General features: G+C 45.0%; 1 protein-coding gene across 1 annotated transcript; it reads left to right on the plus strand.

The window, feature by feature from the left end:
• Nucleotides 1–3784: 3784 nt before the first annotated feature.
• Nucleotides 3785–19181, plus strand: LOC468730 (zinc finger protein 763-like). The gene is given in 5 exon segments (XM_016935132.4): nt 3785–3911; nt 16023–16149; nt 16355–16415; nt 17103–17998; nt 18001–19181. Coding segments are annotated over 5 exon segments (2136 nt in total). The 5' UTR covers nt 3785–3908; the 3' UTR covers nt 19050–19181.

Consider the following 20282-nt stretch of genomic DNA (forward strand, 5'->3'; position numbering starts at 1 on the left):
ACAAAATTGCTGGCAGCAAGATTTTGGATTCCCCAAGCTCCAGAACTGTGAGAAACAAATTTCTGCTGTTTAAGAAACTGAGTCCATGGTGTTTTGTTATACTAGCCTGAGCTAAGTCACCCCAAGAGTCCTCACATTAACCATATACTGTCGTACAAGTGCTGCATTTGGATCTACCTGGAATGTCTCCAAATTTTCTACTTTTCCTCTTGGACCCATTGTGAGAATAGATTTGCTTCATAGGAAACTGCTGGTAATAGTAGTGATAGCCTAACAGCTAGGGACAAAAAGGAAACTTTCTTTTTCTTTTTCTTTTTTTTTTTTCTGAGATGGAGTTTGTGCTCTGTTGCCTAGGCTGGAGTACAATGGCGCGATCTCAACTCTCTGCAACTTCTGCCTCCTGAGTTCAAGAGATTCTCCTGCCTCAGCCTCCAGAGTAGCTGGGATTACAGGTGCGTGCCACCACATCTGGATAATTTTTGTATTGTTAGTTAGAGATGGGGTTTCACCATGTTGGCCAGGCTGGTCTCGAACTCTTGACCTCAGGTGATCCACCTGCCTCGGCTTTCCAAAGTGCTAGGATTATAGGCGTGAACTGCCACGCTTGGCCTCTTTTACACACACACACACATATATATATTGTTTTCTTTTTTAAATAAAAATAAATAGAAACTAGGTCTCACTATGTTGCCCAGGGTGGTCATAGCCCAAGATTTTGGTCTCCAGCGATCTATCTGCCTTGGCCACCCCAGTGCTGGGATTAAGGCGTAAGAAACTGTGCTAGGCCAAATGAACGAAACTTAGTGGGAGGACGGGCGCGGTGGCTCACACCTGTAATCCCAGCACTTGAGAGGCTGATGGGGGTGGATCACCTGAGCTCAGGAGTTCAAGACCAGCCTGGACAACATGGTGAAACCCTGTCTCTACTAAAAATACAAAAAATTAGCCGGGCGTGATACTCCCACTCTCATAGTGAGAGAAAGATTCTTTCTTAAGGATTCTACCTGCTGGAAAGCATTATATACTGCCAGCACTTGTTCAATACAAGACTGTCTGGTTTCATCTCCATGTCCTGTTTCCCAGGCTGGAGTGCAGTGGTGGGATCATAGCTCACTGCAGAAACTCCTGGGATCAAGGGATCCTCCTGCCTTAGCCTCCCAAGTAGCTGGGAATAAAGGCACATGCCAACATGCCCGACTGTTTCTAAATTTTTTTGTACATACGGAGTCTCACTATATTGCCCAGGCTGTTCTTGAACTCCCAGGCTCAAGTGACCCCCCCCACCTCAGCCTCCCAAAGTGCTGAGATTACAGTCATGGACCAATGCACCCAGCCCTGAAACAGATATATTTCAAAGGGAGAACATCTAATGTTCAAGTTGGTATCTATAGAGCAGTTAACCGGAACTATCATTTAGGGTCTGTGGGATTCTAGGACACTAGGTATGAAACAAATATGAGGAAGGTCAGAGAACAAGCTGACTTAATGATTAATGCTGAAGGTGCTGCCAGCTTGGTTTAAGTTTTCCTCCTCCCATCCTCCCTGATGAATTTGATAAAGTTTAAAGGGGTGGTTTCACCAGGGGCTTTTTCCATTGACTGCAAGGAGGTCATCCCGCCTGGTAAATCCTCAGTAGGCCAAGCCTCTTATGTGGCGGAATGATCCAGTCCATGAGGAAATATCACCACCTGTTATGTTTTACAATTAGACCATCCAAGGGGGTCAGGGTTTCCCCAGGTAGTTTGGTGAGAGAGAGAGAGAGAGAGAGAGTGTGTGTGTGTGTGTGTGTGTGTGTGTGTGTGTGTGTTTTGAGACAGTGTCTTGCTGAAGTGCAGTAGCCTGATCATAGCTCACAGCAGCCTCAAACTTTGAGGCTCAAGTGATCCTCCTGCCTCAGCCTCCTGACTAGCTGAGACTATAGGTACACGCCACCTCTCCAGGCTAATTCTAAACAAAGATGTATGGAGTTGGGAGTGTCTCACTTCACTGCTCAGGGTGATCTCCAACTTCTGTCTTCAAGTGCTCCTCCCACTTTGGCCTCCCAAAATATTGGGATTACAGGCGTGAGCCATGGTATCCGGCCTCCCAGGCTGTTGTTGAAAGGTTTTTGCAATCTCTCAGAGTTATGCAGCAGTTTATTCCCTGACAGTGATACTCTCATCCTTTGACCCCATTTTGCAGCAGTGGTTGAGCGTTCACTTTTCTTTCCATAAGGGGGCGAGCTTGCCGGTGACTCTCTCCCCCCTCCTCATCAATGACTTCTTTGTCATCAGAGCCTTCCTCTTCATAAATTCCCACAGAATCCAAGTTTTCACGTCCCAATCGGGCTTAGTTATGATAGCCACAGGCCCACACCAGCTGCCACAGCACCCCCATCCCATGGAAACCACCCGACTCTCTTCTCCCCAAGCGTCCTGTCCCGGGAGCCCCCATCTCTGCTCTCCCGGGCTCCGGGCCCTAGATCCGCTCTGCTGTAGAGCCCAGTTCCCAGGGTAGCTCCCTCCACCTGTCCACATCCAGCTCCAGCTCTCCACCCTCTCTCCAACCAGCCAGGCCTGGAGTTGCTGCAGTGTCACTGACCAGGGGACCCTCAGCTGCCACCTCCACCGCGATCTGAAAGTCTTTTAAATGCACTTAAGTTATCTTAGAATTTTCCTCGCCCATTTTATACATAAACAGGAGGAGAGCAGGGGTTTGAGGGTGTTTGTCTCATAGAACTGATCAGTCGGGTGAGAAGTAGCTGAATAACCTGCAGGGGGCAGCAGAGCCCCAGGCCAGTGACTCCACGCTGAGGCCAGTGTGGATCCTGCAAAGGAAGAGAAATTCTCGAGAGATTCCCTGGGGTCTTCCCGGGCAGCCCGCCCTCCCCTACAAGTGGCCTCCAGCCGCTCAGATCAGCTCCAGAAGGAGTGTGGATTCCGAGAAGCTGCAGAGCCCTGGAAAGCAGAAGAGACGTGCAGACGCCTTTGTGGGGTTCTGTCCTTTATGGTGTTGTACCTCTGGAGCCTGGGACTGTCTTCTGGGCAGGGTTTGGGGTTTGACACGCATGGGGTCGCTGGAGGCAGAGTTGTTTGTATATATAAAGAGAATGTGTGAATATCAGGCTAGAGACAGAATTGTTTGGGGGCGACACCTGGATAAAGGGTTCATGAAGTTGACAGTTTATTTAGGTCAGAAGGTTAAATTAACCCCAGGTGAGAGTTTCCTGCTGGTGAAAATGAAGATCTGGAAGCAGGGAGCATTTTCACACTGTGAGGAGGGGATGGGGGTGTGTGAGCAAGGCTTGGCCATGCCTCATTCCCAATTCCGGCCCGCTCAAGGACATGTGCCTCTCCTGGTGCAGTCGTGCCTGGCCTGGTCTCGGTTCCCCTGCTGCTCTGAGGCCAGCAGATGGCTCCTATGGACACTGAGTCTGAAATTCCCTGCACACTCCTGTGACCCCGTGCAGAACGAAGGAGCGGGGAAAATCCCTTGAGTGAGGAAGACGCTAGTGTTCTCTTATATCTGTAGCAAGTCTGGCTGAAATGCAAATATCCAATAATCAGAGTACAGGAAGCACCTCGCCCTTAGAGAAGCTGTGGCTAGAATCCGTCAAGTCAGTCTGGCTCTGCCGGGCCTGATACCCAAGGCTTCCGCTGTCACTCAGAAGTGAGGGGCGGGGCCTAGCATTCCATCCAATCAGAGGTGCTGGGGCAGGGCCCTGCCCATTGTTTATCCAGGCACAGAGTGGGTCGCATTCCTGTCCTCACCTTTGTCCTTGCGCAGCCGGTGGTTGATATCCGCTGTATCCATCCCCGAGAGGGACCTGGTGCCTCTACCCGGGTGTCTATCGCTCTGTCTCCTGCGCTGTGCCCTGCTGTAGTCACAGGAGCTGTAGAGAGGACCCCAGGACATCTGAAAGCCAGGAAATGGTGCGTGTGCATGGCCGGTTGTCCCAAGACGGGGTAGAGGCTGCCTGGCACCGGCCGGAACCGGCTGCGGCGGGACCCGGGCTTCCCTGCGGGCGACTCCAGGGTCTGGGACCGAGTCCTCCTGGAGCTGCTCGGCCCTCGGTCCCCTCGGCCGCTGGATGGGGCGGGGCTGGGCTGGCAGCCGGGACCCCGGGTGTCCTGTCCTGTCCCTGCGCGGTGACTGCGGCCCCGCCCCTGAGCCCTCTCTGGGCAGTTCCGCGCCCGCAGCCCCGCGTCTCCCCAGATTGTGCGGAAGCCACGGGAGGGTCATGGGGGAAATCCCGACTCGTGTGTAGGGTTCGTGCGTGGGAGGAGCAGTGGTCTGTGGGGCCCCCAGTTCCCACTTTCTCCTGTTAAAAATGAAGCTGAAGTACATTAACAATTAAAGAGTTCATTTGAGCAAACAGCAATTCAGTAATGAGAACCACCCAGTCCTGGCTTGTGGTTTGTCAACTGAAAAAGCCAAACAATGTAAAATAAAGTTTATTCGTAGCCAAATAGGAGAGACCTTGGCAAGGGAAACACAACCCCAAGAAGCCTATAGTGAGTGGTCCCGAGGCGGCTCAAGACAATTTGGTTTTATTCATTTCAGAGAGACAGGAATTGCAGGGAAAATCATGAATTAGTGCCTGGAAGGTGTAAGTTCCATTGGCAGAAAGGGCGGGACCTGTGGAAGGGGGGTTAGAAGGCACAGGTGGTTGAGGGATTCTGTAGGTGGCCGCTGGTTGAGAGTGTGAAGCTTTGTCTAAAGTTTGGAGGAGGTAGGAAGGAATGCTGAAGGAAGGGGGTCTGTTATCTGCCACTTGATTCCATCCCAGCCAAAAAACAGTCCTGTTTCTCTAGATTTTATGAATTCCAAGGCATGACTTACCCTTACCTGGCGTGGCCTTAGGTCTTGTTTGTAATTTGGTATCTTCTTGCCACAAGGAGTCTGTTTTTCCAGTTAGATAATGTCTGTTTTTACATGAATGTGCGTCAGTTGCTGCATGTAAACTCCTAAAGGGAGAGGGTATAAGGAGACCTGTCTCACCTCCCATCCTGTCATACAGAGGCACTCAATTTTCAGGGTTTTTTGGGGGTTCCCTTAGCCAAGAGCCAGTCACTTCACTTACCTGGGAAGGTACTTTGTTTGTTTTTGTTTTTGTTTGAGACAGAGTCTCCTTCTGTCGCCCAGGCTGGAGTGCAATGGCTGGATCTCAGCTCACAGCAGCCTTTGCCTTCTGGGTTGAAGCAATTCTCCTGCCTCAGCTTCCTGAGTAGCTGGGATTACAGACATGCATCACCATGCCTGGCTAATTTTTGTATTTTTAGTAAAGATCGGGCTTCACCATGTTGGCCAGGCTGTTCTCAAACTCCTGACCTCAAGTGATCCACCTGCCAAGGCCTCCCAGAGTGCGGGGATTACAGATGTGAGCCACCTCGCCTGGCCGCAAGGTATGTTTTTAAGTTTGCAGGTTGAAGACTGGGCTTTTATAAGGTACATGAGGAGACAAATGAGATAAATGCCTGATTGGTTGCAGAGATGCAGTTGCCTTATTTGGACTTGTCACTCCGAAATAATCGAAAGGTTCAGATTTCAGTTGGAAGAGTTTATTCAAGCAGAAAGATAGCAATGGCCCAAACAGGAAAAACACAGACTCTAGAGAGAAGGATTCAGTCCTCCAAAATTGGAAGTTAAGTTCTGGCTTTATATTACCCGGAAAAGAGGTCCTCATCAGCCCCCAAGAGGGTTCTTGGATCTCACACAGGAAGGAATTCAAGACAAGTTGCAATGTACAGTGTGTAGAGAGTTTATTGAAAGCTACTCTGGGCCAGCATGATGGCTTAGGCCTGTAATTCAAGCACTTTTCAAGGCCAAGGCGGGAGGATCACTTGAGCTCAGGAGTTCGAGACCAGCCTGGGCAACATAGCGAAACCCCTTGTCTTCCAAAAATAACAAAAATTAGCCGGGTGTGGTGGCCTGTGCCTATAGTCGCAGGTACTTGGGAGGCTTAAGCGGGAGAATCACTTGAACCCAGGAGGCAGAAGTTGCAGCCCAGCCGAGGACTCGCCACTGCACTCCAGTGTGGGTAACAGAGTGAGACCCCATCTCAAAAAACAAAAAGAAAATAAACAAGAAAGAGTTGAAGACCAACCTGGCTAACACAGCAAGACCCTGTCTCTTTTTTTTTTTTTTTTTTTTTTTTTTGAGACGGAGTCTCGCTCTGTTGCCCAGGCTGGAGTGCAGTGGCGCAATCTCGGCTCATTGCAAGCTCCACCTCCCAGGTTCACGCCATTCTCCTGCCTCAGCCTCCCGAGTAGCTGGACTACAGGCACCCGCCACCACGCTCGGCTAATTTTTTGTATTTTTAGTAGAGACGGGGTTTCACCGTGTTAGCCAGGATGGTCTCAATCTCCTGACCTCGTGATCCACCCACCTTGGCCTCCCAAAGTGCTGGGATTACAGGCATGAGCCACCATGTCCAGCCCCTGTCTCTATTTTTAAAAAAAGAAAAAAGAAAAAGAAGGAATGTTCTCTGTTACAGAGTAGGGCATCCTCATAAAGCAAGTGGAGGAACATACTGTCTAAGTTTTTCTTATGTAGGGGTCTTGTCTATGTAAAGACTAAACTAAGCTGTGCCACATGAACGTAGGTTCATGTGGGCTGACAGTGTCGCAAAATTTATTACTCTGTTGATTTAAAGAAAACTATCCTTTACCTTTTAGCACACAAGTGCATTAAAACATAACTATAATTATCTTGAAAGCACATACTATTATGAGTATTGGGACATCCGGATGTTCTGTTGTTGTGGGAGTGTAAGGATACTTGCAGGCATCTTCAGGCTGTTTTCTTAATGTCAAACATTTTATGACCATGGGTTGTGACTGGCAAGGAGTGTTTCTTGTTAGTCTCAAGATGGAGCTGAACTTAAATTGGTGTTTCTCTGGCTCCCCTAGGCACTTGCTTCCCTAACACTTATATAGGCAAAAGGCAAATAAATATAACAGGATTACATTTTCCATAGAAGGCTGATGTATGAGGTACAATAATTTAATTTTTTTTTTCTTTGAGACAATGTCTTGCTCTGTGGCCCAGGCTGGAGCAGTGGTGCGATCATGGCTTACTGCAGCCTTGACCTCCCCAGCTCAAGCACCTCAGCCTCCCCAGTAGCTGAGAGTACAGTTGCCCACCAGCACACCTGGCTAATTTTTTGTATGTTACGGAGATGGGGTCTCGATATGTTGCTCAGGCTGGTCTCTAGCTCCTGGCCTCAAACAGTCCTCCTTCCTTGGCCTCCAAAAGTGCTGGGATTATAGACATGAGCAAATGCACGTGGAAAACAACTTAATTTGTAGTGGTTTGCTTTTTTCCCCCAGAGCTTGTTTTCTTTTCTTTCTAGCTGGTTTATATTTCCTTTTCAATTTAAAAAAGTGAATTTAATATTCTAGCTGAAGACAACATGATAGCCATGAAGTCTTCGTGTGAGAAAGTTAAGAGGGAAATTAGTCTACTATAGAGATCAGTAGTAGAGAGGGGCCTGGCAGGATGGCTCACACCTGTAACCCCAGCACGTTGGGAGGCCGAGGCAGGTGGATGGCTTGATCTCAGGAGTTGAAGACCAGCCTGGGCAACATAGTGAGACCCCATCTCAATTGTGAAAAATCATATTAAATTTAAGAAAATAGTGACAAGGGAAAGGGTCTTTCCTGTTTCCCTTCAGTCATTTACAACATTTTACAAAACACTATAGGTAAGAAAGAAGGCAAATCTGTAATCAGGGAAAGGAGGGTTCCAGCTAGCTATGTGAAAGCTGTGTGTCATGTGACTCAACCCCATGATCACATTGCTTCAAGATGATGTAGAGATTCATCAGCTTAAATTTTTGAATTACTTGGTTGTTTTTGCTTGTTTGTTTGTTTTGAGACAGGGTCTCACTCTGTCGGCCAGGCTGGAGTGCAGCGGCGTGATCTCAGCTCACTGCAGCCTCTGCCTTCTGGGTTCAAGTAATTCTCTGGCCTCAGCCTTTCCAGTAGCTGGGATTACAGGTGCATGCCACCACACTCTATTTTTAGTAAAGACAGGGTTTTATCACATTCGCCAGGCTGGTCTTGAACTTCTGTCCTCAAGTGGTCCATCCACCTTGGCCTCCCAAAGTGGTGGGATTACAGGTGGGAGTCACCGCACCAGGCCTGACTTACTTGTTCACACAGCCTATATAGGTAGAAAATTTCTAGTTATGTAATCAGCGGTTAATTGGTGGATTGTGCCTGATTAAGCATAAATTTCATTTCCCTATACATTAGTAATTTCCACGAGTTGTATTTAAATATCATTTCAGGATCCTTAGGTAGGACCTTAGGACACTACACACAGTTTGGCCTCATTGCTTCTTATTTAAATTTTTTCACATTCTCCAGGGCAACTGGTTTCCCCTTACATTTTCCAAATATATGGGATGCAGCGTCTCAAATCCTCCACCCTCATACCACAGCCTAACTCTTCAAGGGCTTGCAGTGAAATCTGTTTCTGAACATTTAACATGACAGGAAAGCAGAGAATAACCAGTAGACATTTTCCTGAAAAAACCTTTCTGCCTCTCCTCCTTTTATCTTTCCTAGACACAGACACCTTATCAGGATGTCTTTGGGATGAGGTTCCTTTCTGGAAACTTTACAGGGTGATGTGTCTTCAGTACACCCTCCTATCTTTTCCTGGTTTTGGGTTTTAGAATTTCCTGGGGCTGGCTCAAGATCCCCACAACTGCCACGTCTCCTGGAGGGTCTCATGGGTATTAGTGCCTAGGGGAGTGGGACCTCCCGAGGGAGCAGCTGAATGCCTTATGGTGGAGGAGATGCCTGGTATACTCTTCATCTACATAACCAATTCTTGGGGTGCTCAGCTTCTGTCTCCCAACTCCACTTTCCATTAATTGGAGACACATGGCTGTTCTGCCAATCGGATGTTGCTAATGAGGAAAAACAGAGATGATTCCTGTCCTCTGGATTGTCTCAACTGTGAAGAGAGAAATATCCCAAAAGACAAGGAAAGGCCACTCCAACAAGGATGTATTTAGCTGTCCCACAGGTGGTCACCAGAATGCAGCTGAGTAAGTCCTATATGTGAGTTAACCACATGGAGGAACTGGGAGGAGGTGGAGAAATAGAAACTGTTCAGAGTTTGAGTAAAGTTTTCTTCTGTTATAACAACGTTAAATCCATAAAGAAAATGCATGCTAAGGTAATATATAAATATAAGAACTCACTATAACAGGTAACTCTAGAATTAATTAAATTATTGTATATGGAGATGATGGGTAGTAGATTGATTATTCTCCTGTAGATAACCATTTGTCCCTGCTTTTTCTGTTAAGTGTTCACCACTTGTATCATTGGCTGGCAATACCTGGTTTGTCATAGTTTCACATTACCTTAAATAGATGTCCAGACCAGGTGCAGTGGCTCACACACTTTGGGAGGCTGAGGCTGGCAGATCACCTAAGGTCAGGAGTTTGAGACCAGCCTGACCAATATAGTGAAACCCCATCTCTACTGAAAATACAGCATTAGCTAAGCGTGGCAGCGCATGGCTATAATCCTAGCTACCTGGGAGGCTGAGGCAGGAGAATCGCTTGAACCTGGGAGGTGGAGGTTGCAGTGAGCCGAGATCCCGCCTTTGCCCTCCAGCCTGGGCAAGAAGAGTGAAACCTTATTTCAAAAAATAAAAAAAAACTAAAAAACTAGATGCCCTGGTCTCACAATTTGCTGTTTTCCATTGGTCTGTCTTTCCATCTCTCTGTTAATACCATTTTCTCTTAATTAGTGTAGAGTTCAAAGCTGCAGTGTATAGTAGGGATATTGCTTCTCTGTCTTAGTCATCTTGGGCTGCTACATCAAATTACCATAGACTGGGTAACTTAAAGAGTAAACATTTGTTTCTGACAGTTCTTGAGGTTGTGAAGTCCATGTTCAGGGAGTTGGCAGATCTAGTGTCTGGTAATGGCCCTCTTCCTGGTTTGCAGATGGTCATCTTGTGGTTTCTTCACATGACAGAAAAGAGAGGAAGCTGGCTGTCCTGTGTCTTCCTATAAGAGCACTAATCTCGTTCAGAAAGCATCTACCTTTATGCTCTCATCTAATCCTAATTAATTCCCAGAGATATCAACTTCTAATACTATAGTGGGGGGGTAGGTTATTAATGTGTGATTTTTTTAGAGTGATGCAAATATTCACGCCGTAACACCCTCCAACCATATTCTATAGAGCATCTTGGCTGTTCTTAGTCATTGTCTTCTATTTCAGTTTTTAGAAGTACTTTTTTTCTTAATTTTAGTGAAAAAAACAAACTGCCTTATAAATTTCATGGAATAAAATATAACTGTAGTCGTATTTCAAAGAGGTTACATCATAGTGTTATTTAATCTCCTTTTAAGGACACATGACATTTTTCCATTTATTGCATTTTATATTGATGTTTTTCAGTGTAGACTTTTTGCATAATAATCATTTTATATCCTTCCTGAGACTTTTTTGGACTTCAAGAAAATTAGTTTTAATAGAAATTTGTGGCCGGGCGCGGTGGCTCACGCCTCTAATCCCAACACTTTGGGAGGCCAATGTGGATGGATAGCCTCAGTTCAGGAGTTTGAGACCAGCCTGACAAACATGGAGGTTTCCATGTCTACTAAAAATACAAAATTAGCCAGGCGTGGTGGCAGAGGCCTGTAATCCCAGCTACTCAGGAGGCTGAGGCAGGAGAATCGCTTGAACCCAGGAGACAGAGATTGCAGTGAGCCAAGATGGTGTCATTGCACTCCAACCCAGGCAACAAGAGCAAAACTTTGTCTCAAAAAAAAAAAAAAGAAAAGAAAAGAAATTAGTCCAGCCTGGGTAACGTGGCAAACCTTGTCAATACAAAAACATACCTGGTCATGATGATGTGTACCTGTAGTCCCAGCTACTCAGGAGGCTGAGGTAGAAGGATCTGTTGAGCCTAGGAGTTTGAGGCTACAGTGAGCTATGATTGCACCACTACACTCCAGCCTGGGCAACAGAATGAGCCTGAGACCCTGTTAAAAAAAAAAAGGGAAGAAAAGAAAAAAGAAAAAAATTAGTTTCAATAGAGTATATTATCTTTTAAAAATTACATTCAACAGGTTGTGGCTGATAATTGAAATTCACTGAGATTTATTTCTGTATAAAGTGTGCATTCTAGAAACTTAGTAAAAATATTACATATGCACAAAATACATAAAAGAATTGCACAACGAATCCAAATAATGATGGAGCCAGTATTGGGAATAAGATAATTGCCTTACTTTTTATACTTTCACAACCTGGGTATGCATCCCCATCAGTATATTTTATTTTTGCACGTTTTTTATGCAAATGATAACCAATATGTGATATTTTATATTGGATTTTAACTCAGTTATGAACCTTACATGGAATGATAGTTAATTCACTTTCTTATTTCATTGATTTTATTATTTAGAACAGTGGTTGTTTGCCCAAAACGTTGAGCAGATAATCCACAGAGTTCCTACATTTTTCTTCCAAGCTCATAGTTCCCCCTGTTTTAAACATCTTGACTGGCCAGATGCTGTGCCTCATACCTGTAATCCTACCACTTAGGGAGGCTGAAGCAGGAGGACAGCTTGAACTGCAGTGTTGGAGTTCAGCCTAGGCAACATAACAAGACCCTGTTTCAAAAAAAAAAAAAAAATCATTTTAAACCATATTGACTGTGTGTAGTATATCCCACAATTGATGCAAGAATATATTACATGTGAACACGATGGAAATTGAAGAAACCAATATTATTATTACCTAAAGTCCATCTTTTACATTAAACTTCACTCTTTTTGTTCTGTGGTTTAAGACAACTACATGTGTCTTGTATCCACCATCACAGTCTTATACAGAAACGTTTCACTGCCTTCAAAATCCCCTGTGCTCCTCCTAATTCTATCTCTCCCCTCCCTCTTTTGCCACCCCTATTTATCCCTGGCAACAAATGATGATGTTCCTTCCTCTAGAGTTTTGCATTTTCCAGAATATCACATATTTGGAATGATGCTGTAAGTGGCCATTTCAGACTTGCTTCTTTCATGTAAAAATATGCATTGAAGGTCTCTCGATACCTTTGTTGCTTGACAACTCACTTATTTTTTATTTTTCTTTCTTTATCTAAAGATTTTTGTTTTGTGAGAGACAGGGTCTCAAACTCCCCAGCTCAGGTGATCCTCCCGCCTCAGCTTCCCAAATGCCTGGATTCCACTTGTGAGCCACCATGTCCGGCCACTCACTTTCTTTCATTACTGAGTAACATTCCATTGTACAGATGTTACCATAGTTTGTTTCTTTATTCATCTACTGAAAGACTCATCTTGAGCCTGGTGTGATGCCTCATCCCTGAGTTCCCAGCACACGGGAGACTGAGGTGAGATTGCTTAAGGCCAGAAGTTAGAGAACAGCCTGGTAGATACAGTGTGAGACCTTATCTATTTTTTTTTTTTAAAGACTCACCTTGTTTGATTCTAGTTTTTGGCAGTTATGAGTAAGGCTGCTAAAAACATTTGTGGGAGGACTTTTGTGTGGACATCAGTTTTCAGTTCATTTGAATCAATATGTAGGAATGAGACTACTGAATCAGTAAGACCATGCCTATTTTCTTCAGAGCTCCACAGACTGTCTTCCAAATTGGCTGTAGAATTTTCCATTCACATCCCTAGTGAAGGAGAGTTCACTGTCTCCAGCATTTGGAAGTGTCAGTGTTTGGGATTTAGGCTACCCTACCAGGTGTTTGCTGGTGCCTCATTGTTTTCTTTCTTTCTTTCTTTCCTTCTTTCTTTCTTTTCTTTCTTTCTTTCTTTCTTTCTTTCCTTCCTTCCTTCCTTCCTTCCTTCCTTCCTTCCTTCCTTCCTTCTTTCTTTCTCTCTTTTTTTTGTTTTTTGTTTTGTGTCTAGTTCTTGTTACCTAGGCTGGAGTGCAATGGCATGATCTCAGCTCACTGCTGCCTCTGCCTCCCAGGTTGAAGCAATTCTCCTGACTCAGCCTCCCAAGTAGCTGGGATTACAGGCGTGGTCCTCCACTCCTGGTAAATTTTTGTATTATTAGTAGAGATGACATTTTACCATGTTGGCCAGGGTGGTCTCAAATTTCTGACCTCAGGTGATCCACCCGCCTTGGCCTCCCAAAATGCTCAATTATAGGTGTGAGCCACTGCCCCTGGCCTGTTTTCATTTACTCTTTAATAACATGCAATGTTGAGCATCCCGTCATATGTTTGTTTGACATAATTACATTCTTTAGGGGGAGGTATAGTTGGAAATATTTTGCCTTTTTTTGGGGGTTGGGGTGTAATCTGGCTCTGTCGCCCAGGCTGGAGTGCGGGGGCATGATCTCAGCTCACTGCAACCTCCACCTCCCAGATTCAAACAATTCTCCCACCTCAGCCTCCCAGGTAACTGGGACTACAGGCACATGCCACCACACCTAGCTAATTTTTGTATTTTTAGTAGAAATGGAGTTACACCATGTTGGCCAGGCTGATCTTAAACTGCTGACCTCAAGTGATACGCCTGCCTCGGCCTTGCAAGGTGCTGGGATTACAGGCATGAGCCACCACACCTGGCTGCTACCATGATTGATTTTCATTACTTACTGTGAAACAAAACTTAAAACCTATCAGCTTAAGGAATTTTACATGTACAGTTGAGATAGTTGGAGAAATCTACATAAGTTCTCTAAGATGAATTCTATTGTGTTCTGCCTTTTGCAATTATCCTGATGTTTCTTGCATGTCATAGTACGGGCCAAGATGTTATTTTCTTTTTTTTCTTTTTTTGTTGAGACTGAGTGTTACTCTTGTTGCCCAGGCTGGAGTGCAATAGTGGAATCTCGGCTTACCACAACCTCCGCCTCCCGGGTTCAAGCGATTCTCCTGCCTCAGTTCTCCTGAGTAGCTGAGATAAAACGCATGTTTAGTAAAGATGGGGTTTCTCCATGTTGGTCAGGCTGGTCTCGAACTCCCAACCTCAGATGATTTCCGCCCCACCCACACCCCCCAAAGTTCTGGGATTACAGGTGTGAGCCACTGCGCCCGGCCAAGATGTTATTGATTTTTTTTTTTATTATTATTACTTTTTGAGACGGAGTCTTGCTCTGTCGCCCAGGCTGGTGGCGCCAGTGCAGGCACAATCTCGGCTCACTGCAGTCTCCTCCTCCCGGGTTCAAGTGATTCTCCTGCCTCATCCTCCCGAGTAGCTGGGATTACAGGACCCCACCACGGCACCCAGCTAATTGTTGTATTTTTTAGTAGAGATGGGGTTTCACCATCTTGGCCAGGCTTGTCTCAAACTCCTGACCTCATGATCTACCAGCCTCCACTTCCCAAAGTGCTGAGATTACAGGCGTGAGCCACCGCCCCAGCCAAGATGTTATTTTCTTTTCTTTTTTTTTTTTTTTTTGAGATGGAATCTTGCTCTGTCGCCCAGGCTGGAGTGCAGTGGCGCAATCTTGGCTCACTGCAAGTTCCGCTTCCCGGGTTCACGCCATTCTCCTGCCTCAGCCTCCCGAGTAGCTGAGACTACAGGCGCCCGCCACCGCGTCCAGCCAATTTTTCGTATTTTTAGTAGAGACGGGGTTTCACCGTGATGTCGATCTCCTGACCTCATGATCCGCCCGCCTCGGCCTACCAAAGTGTTGGGATTACAGGCGTGAGCCAACGCACCCGGCCTTTAAGATGTTACTTTCTAAGACTAAATAATATCCCATTGTATGTGTATGCTTACTACATTTTGTTTATCCATTCAGTCATCAGTGGATATGTGGGTGGCTGCACTGCTCATTACTGCCACCCCAGGAAGGTTGTATAGTGGTTAAATCTATGGTTATTACACCTGGATATATACACCTGGATATAAACTGGAGTTTCTTGTTTGCCCTCTTGTGTACTTACAGTGCCAGGTTTTTCTTAGGAATGTCCCATCTGCCCTTGTTATCAGCATCTATCTAGCTACACTCTGACAGGATAACTGCAAACTGAATGATTCCTGGGCATCATAATGGATGTTTCTTTCTACTTAAGTGTCTCCCCTCCTGTCTGCTTCTATCTAGCATGCCGGATTTGGGTGGTCCCTGGGGTGTGGGATTTCCCAGGGGCTCTCTCTCCTGCTCTTGGGTAGCTATCTGCCTTCTCTAACAATGTCATCAAAGATTACACTTTGGGAACAGGCATTTTCAAGGATACACAGCCTCAGGACTGCTAATGTTAACTTTTTTCTGCATATTAATTCATAGGACTCTATTATGACAGGTGCTACAGACCCACAGTTCAAAGAGACATTAGGGACAGCCCAGGCAGCTCCCTTTTCTCCCTAGATTCAGTGAATGCACACATTTTCCCAACCCACTGTGGCTTTACCCCTTGTTCAGTTCTAGCATCACAATTGCTTTATGAACCAGCCGAGCATGGTGGCACATGCCTGTGGTCTCAGCTACTCAGGAGGTTGAGTCATAAGAATTGCATGAACTCAGGAGGAAGAGGTTGTAGTGAGCCAGTATCGTGCCACTGCACTCCAGCCTGGGCAGCAGAACAAGACTCTGTCTCAAAAAAAAAAAAAAAAAAAAATTGCTGGCCAGGTGTGGTGGCTCATGCCTGTAATTTCAGCACTTTGGGAGGCCGAGGCTGGCGGATCACCTGAGATCGGGAGGTCAAGACCAGCCTGACCAACATGGAGAAACCCTGTCTCTACTAAAAATACAAAATTAGCCGGGTGTGGTGGCGCATGCCTGTAATCCCAGCTACTCGGGAGGCTGAGGCAGGAGAATCGCTTGAACCCCGGTCATGAGCCAAGATCGCATCATTACTCTCCAGCCTGGGCAACAAGTTGTTGTTTTGAAAATCCATCTCAAAACAACAACAACAAAAATGCTTTATGGGAGAAAGTACAGAAAGCGAGAAAGGGATGTGATGACCAAAGCAGGGAATAAATGTTTGGAGTCCACGGCAACTTCTTGGGAATAGAGTCTAGGCCCCCAGTGCTGTCACTCTCACCCATCCTCCTCTACACATGTGAGATGTTTCAGGACCCAGTGGCTTTTAAGGATGTGGCTGTGAACTTCACCCAGGAGGAGTGGGCTTTGCTGGATATTTCCCAGAGGAAACTCTACAGGGAAGTGATGCTGGAAACTTTCAGGAACCTGACCTCTATAGGTAAGGATGACATATTCCTTCCCTCAGTCCATTAGTGAACCAGTGTTTCTAGCTCATGAATGCTGTTGAGTCATTTGGAACATAGACAGGAAATACTTTGATGAATAAATGAGGTATGGCTGCAGTAAATCATAGACATAGAATCTAATAATTTTTTCACAGTTTTATATTGCTTCAGGACTATTTTTCTGTGTCTGTATTTTAGGGAAAAAGTGGAAAGACCAGAACATTGAATTTGAGTACCAAAACCCCAGGAGAAATTTCAGGTAATTGGCACTTAAAGAGAAAGCAGTGTCTCTAGATGATTTTAGTATATGATAATATGTTGAAGAGAAGTAAAACAAAGAACTAAGTCCAGTATCAAATTCATTTCTTCTTAGAATATTTTCTCAAAATCATATATTTACATGTGACTAAGTCTGAGGGCTCACTCCTGTAATCCCAATCCTTTGAGAAGTGGAGATAGGAGGATAGCTTGAGGCCAGCAGTTCAAGAACAGCCTGGGCAACATAATGAGACCACAAATCAACAACAGCAAAAAATTAGCTGGGCATTGTGGTATGCATCGTAGTCCTAGCTACTCAGGAGGCTGAGGCAGAAGGATCACTCGAGCCCCCAGGAGTTAAAGGCTGTGGTAAGCAATGATGATATCACTGTACTCCAGGATGGTCACAGGATGAGACCCTGACTCGAAAGAAAAATCACACAGAGTATTTAGTACTTGTAAAATAGTTTACATGGGAATAGTATTAAGCCCCTTATGAATATTTTTTTAAACAATAGGTATGACTATGTCACCTTGTAGAACATGTTGTCCATTTACCTTCAAACAATTCAGCCAGGGCAGAAAGCCTACACCTTGATGGACCATGTTAAAAATGCAAGTGCAATACTTGTTGATTAATACAAAATTACTCATAAACCCTTCATAATGTGCTTCTCACTTTTGACAGGAGTCTCATAGAAGGGAATGTCAATGAAATTAAAGAAGACAGTCATTGTGGAGAAACTTTTACCCAGGTTCCAGATGACAGGCTGAGCTTCCAGGAGAAGAAAGCTTCTCCTGAAGCAAAATCATGTGATAACTTTGTGTGTGGAGAAGTTGGCATAGGTAACTCATCTTTTAATATGAACATCAGAGGTGACATTGGGCACAAGGCATACAAGTATCAGGACTATGCACCAAAGCCATATAAGTGTCAACAACCTAAGAAAGCCTTCAGATATCACCCCTCCTTTAGAACACAAGAAAGGAATCACACCGGAGAGAAACCCTATGCTTGTAAAGAATGTGGAAAAACCTTTATTTCCCATTCAGGCATTCGAAGACGCATGGTAATGCACAGTGGGGATGGACCTTATAAATGTAAGTTTTGTGGGAAAGCCTTCCATTGTCTCAGATTATATCTTATCCATGAAAGAACTCAGACTGGAGAGAAACCTTATGAATGCAAACAATGTGTTAAATCCTTTAGTTATTCTGCTACCCTTCGAATACATGAAAGAACTCACACTGGAGAAAAGCCTTATGAATGTCAGCAATGTGGGAAAGCATTCCATAGTTCCAGTTCCTTTCAAGCACATAAAAGAACCCACACTGGGGGAAAGCCATATGAATGTAAACAATGTGGCAAATCCTTCAGTTGGTGTCATTCCTTTCAAATACATGAAAGAACTCACACTGGGGAGAAGCCCTGTGAATGTAGCAAATGTAATAGAGCATTCCGTAGTCACAGATCCTATCTTAGACATAAAAGGAGTCACACGGGAGAGAAGCCTTATCAATGTAAGGAATGTAGAAAAGCATTCACGTATCCCAGTTCCCTTCGTAGACATGAAAGGACCCACTCTGCGAAAAACCTTATGAATGTAAGCAGTGTGGGAAAGCATTATCTTATCTTATAAGTTTTCAAACACACCTAAGAATGCACTCTGGAGAAAGACCTTATAAATGTTAGATATGTGGGAAAGGCTTTTATTCTGCCAAGTCATTTCGAAGACATGAAAAAACTCACACTGGAGAGAAACCCTATAAATGCAAGCCATGTGGTAAAGCCTTCAGTCTTTCCAGTTCCTTTCAATATCATGAAAGGACTCACACTGGAGAGAAACCCTATGAGTGTAAGCAATGTGGGAAAGCCTTCAGATGTGCCCCACACCTTTGAAGGCATGGTAGGACTCACACTGGAGAGAAACCCTATGAGTGTAAGGAATGTGGGAAAGTCTTCAGATCTGCCTCACACCTTCAAATTCATGAAAGGACACAAACACACAGAAGAATACACTCTGGAGAAAGACCTTATAAATGTAAGACATGTGGGAAAGGCTTTTATTCTCCCAAGTCATTTCAAAGACATGAAAAAACTCACACTGCAGAGAAACCCTATGAATGCAAGCAATGTGGTAAAGCCTTCAGTAGTTCCAGTTCCTTTCGGTACCATGAAAGGACTCACACTGGAGAGAAACCCTATGAGTGTAAGCAATGTGGGAAAGCCTTCAGATCTGCCTCAATCCTTCAAATGCATGCTGGGACTCACCCTGAAGAGAAGCCCTACGAGTGTAAGCAATGTGGGAAAGCCTTCAGATCTGCCCCACACCTTCGAATCCATGGTAGAACTCACACTGGAGAGAAACCCTATGAGTGTAAGGAATGTGGGAAAGCCTTCAGATCTGCCAAGAACCTTCGAATTCATGAAAGGACACAAACACACGTAAGAATGCACTCTGTAGAAAGACCTTATAAATGTAAGATATGTGGGAAAGGCTTTTATTCTGCCAAGTCATTTCAAATACATGAAAAATCTTACACTGGAGAGAAACCCTATGAGTGTAAGCAATGTGGAAAAACCTTCAGATCTACCTCACACCTTCGAAAACATGGTAGGACTCACACTGGATAGAAACCAAAGCAAGCCAAAGCAGGTGAATCACCTGAGGTCAGGAGTTCAAGACTGGCCTGATCAATATGATGAAACCCCTGTCTCTACTAAAAATACAAAAATTGGCCAGGCGTGGTGGCCTACTTCTGTAATCCTAGCTAGTTGGGAGGCTGGCACAGGAGAATCGCTTGAATCGGGGGGGCAGAGGTTGCAGTGAGCCAAGATTGTGCCATTGCACTCCAGCCTGGGCAACAGGAGCAAAACTCCGTCTCAAAAAAAAAAAAAAAAAAAAGACTTGGCCTTGTGGTGAGGGGATGTCAGCTCTAGACTCCTGGAGCTGTTTTTGCCTTATTCTCTAAAGACTAAAATATTTCATAAAATGTATGGGTGCTGTTTACCAGAAAGCACCTTGGGTAAAACATAGAAATTCATTTATGCCTTATAAAGCTATTTTTTTTAGGTTGGTTTAGTGAGTCACAGGAAGCTAATAAATTTGTATAAATTGTCTAAATACAGCCTTTTCTTTCTCTGATAATGAGCTGTTGATACTAACTTGTCAACAGCCTGTTTATTTCAGCCATGTAAAGTTAATGGCAACATGGAAAAGTCACTTTTATATGTTATGCAATGGCATGGAAAAATTCATTTTCATTAAGGTTCCAATGAAGCTGCTCTTCAGAAACGCATATTTAAAACTCCCTAAGGTCAAAGTCCAGGCATCACAGGATGCAGCATCAATCACTGACCAAACCCTGTCTGTGTGTGGAGATGACATACCCAGTCCCAGATAATGTATCCACATCAGTGAAGGGTGGAATCATTGATTGTCAGATCACACAGCATGACTCACAGCAGGGAAGACAGGGCAGTGACAGAGGTGGGGGCACCTGAGCAGGTACAGTGGCTCACACCTGTAATCTTAGCACTTTGGGAGGCCAAGGAGAGTGGATCACTTGAGGTCAGGAGTTCAAGACCAGCCTGGCCAACATGGTGAAACCTTAAGAAATAGATAAATTAGCTGGGCATTGTGGTGTATCCCTGTAATCCCAGATACTCAGGAGGCTGAGGCAGGAGAATCGCTTGAGCCTGGGAGGTGGTTGTTACACTGAACTGAGATCACACCATTGCACTCTCCAACCTAGTCGACAGAGCGAGACTCTGTCTCAAAATGAAAAAAACAAGAGTTGGGTGCACCTGAATCCAACCCTGGCCTTATCCTCCCTTGAAGGCCAAATACACCCTGACACTTTTAAC

Source organism: Pan troglodytes, chromosome 20 (genome assembly GCF_028858775.2).
Source record: "Pan troglodytes isolate AG18354 chromosome 20, NHGRI_mPanTro3-v2.0_pri, whole genome shotgun sequence".
Lineage (NCBI taxonomy): Eukaryota > Metazoa > Chordata > Mammalia > Primates > Hominidae > Pan > Pan troglodytes.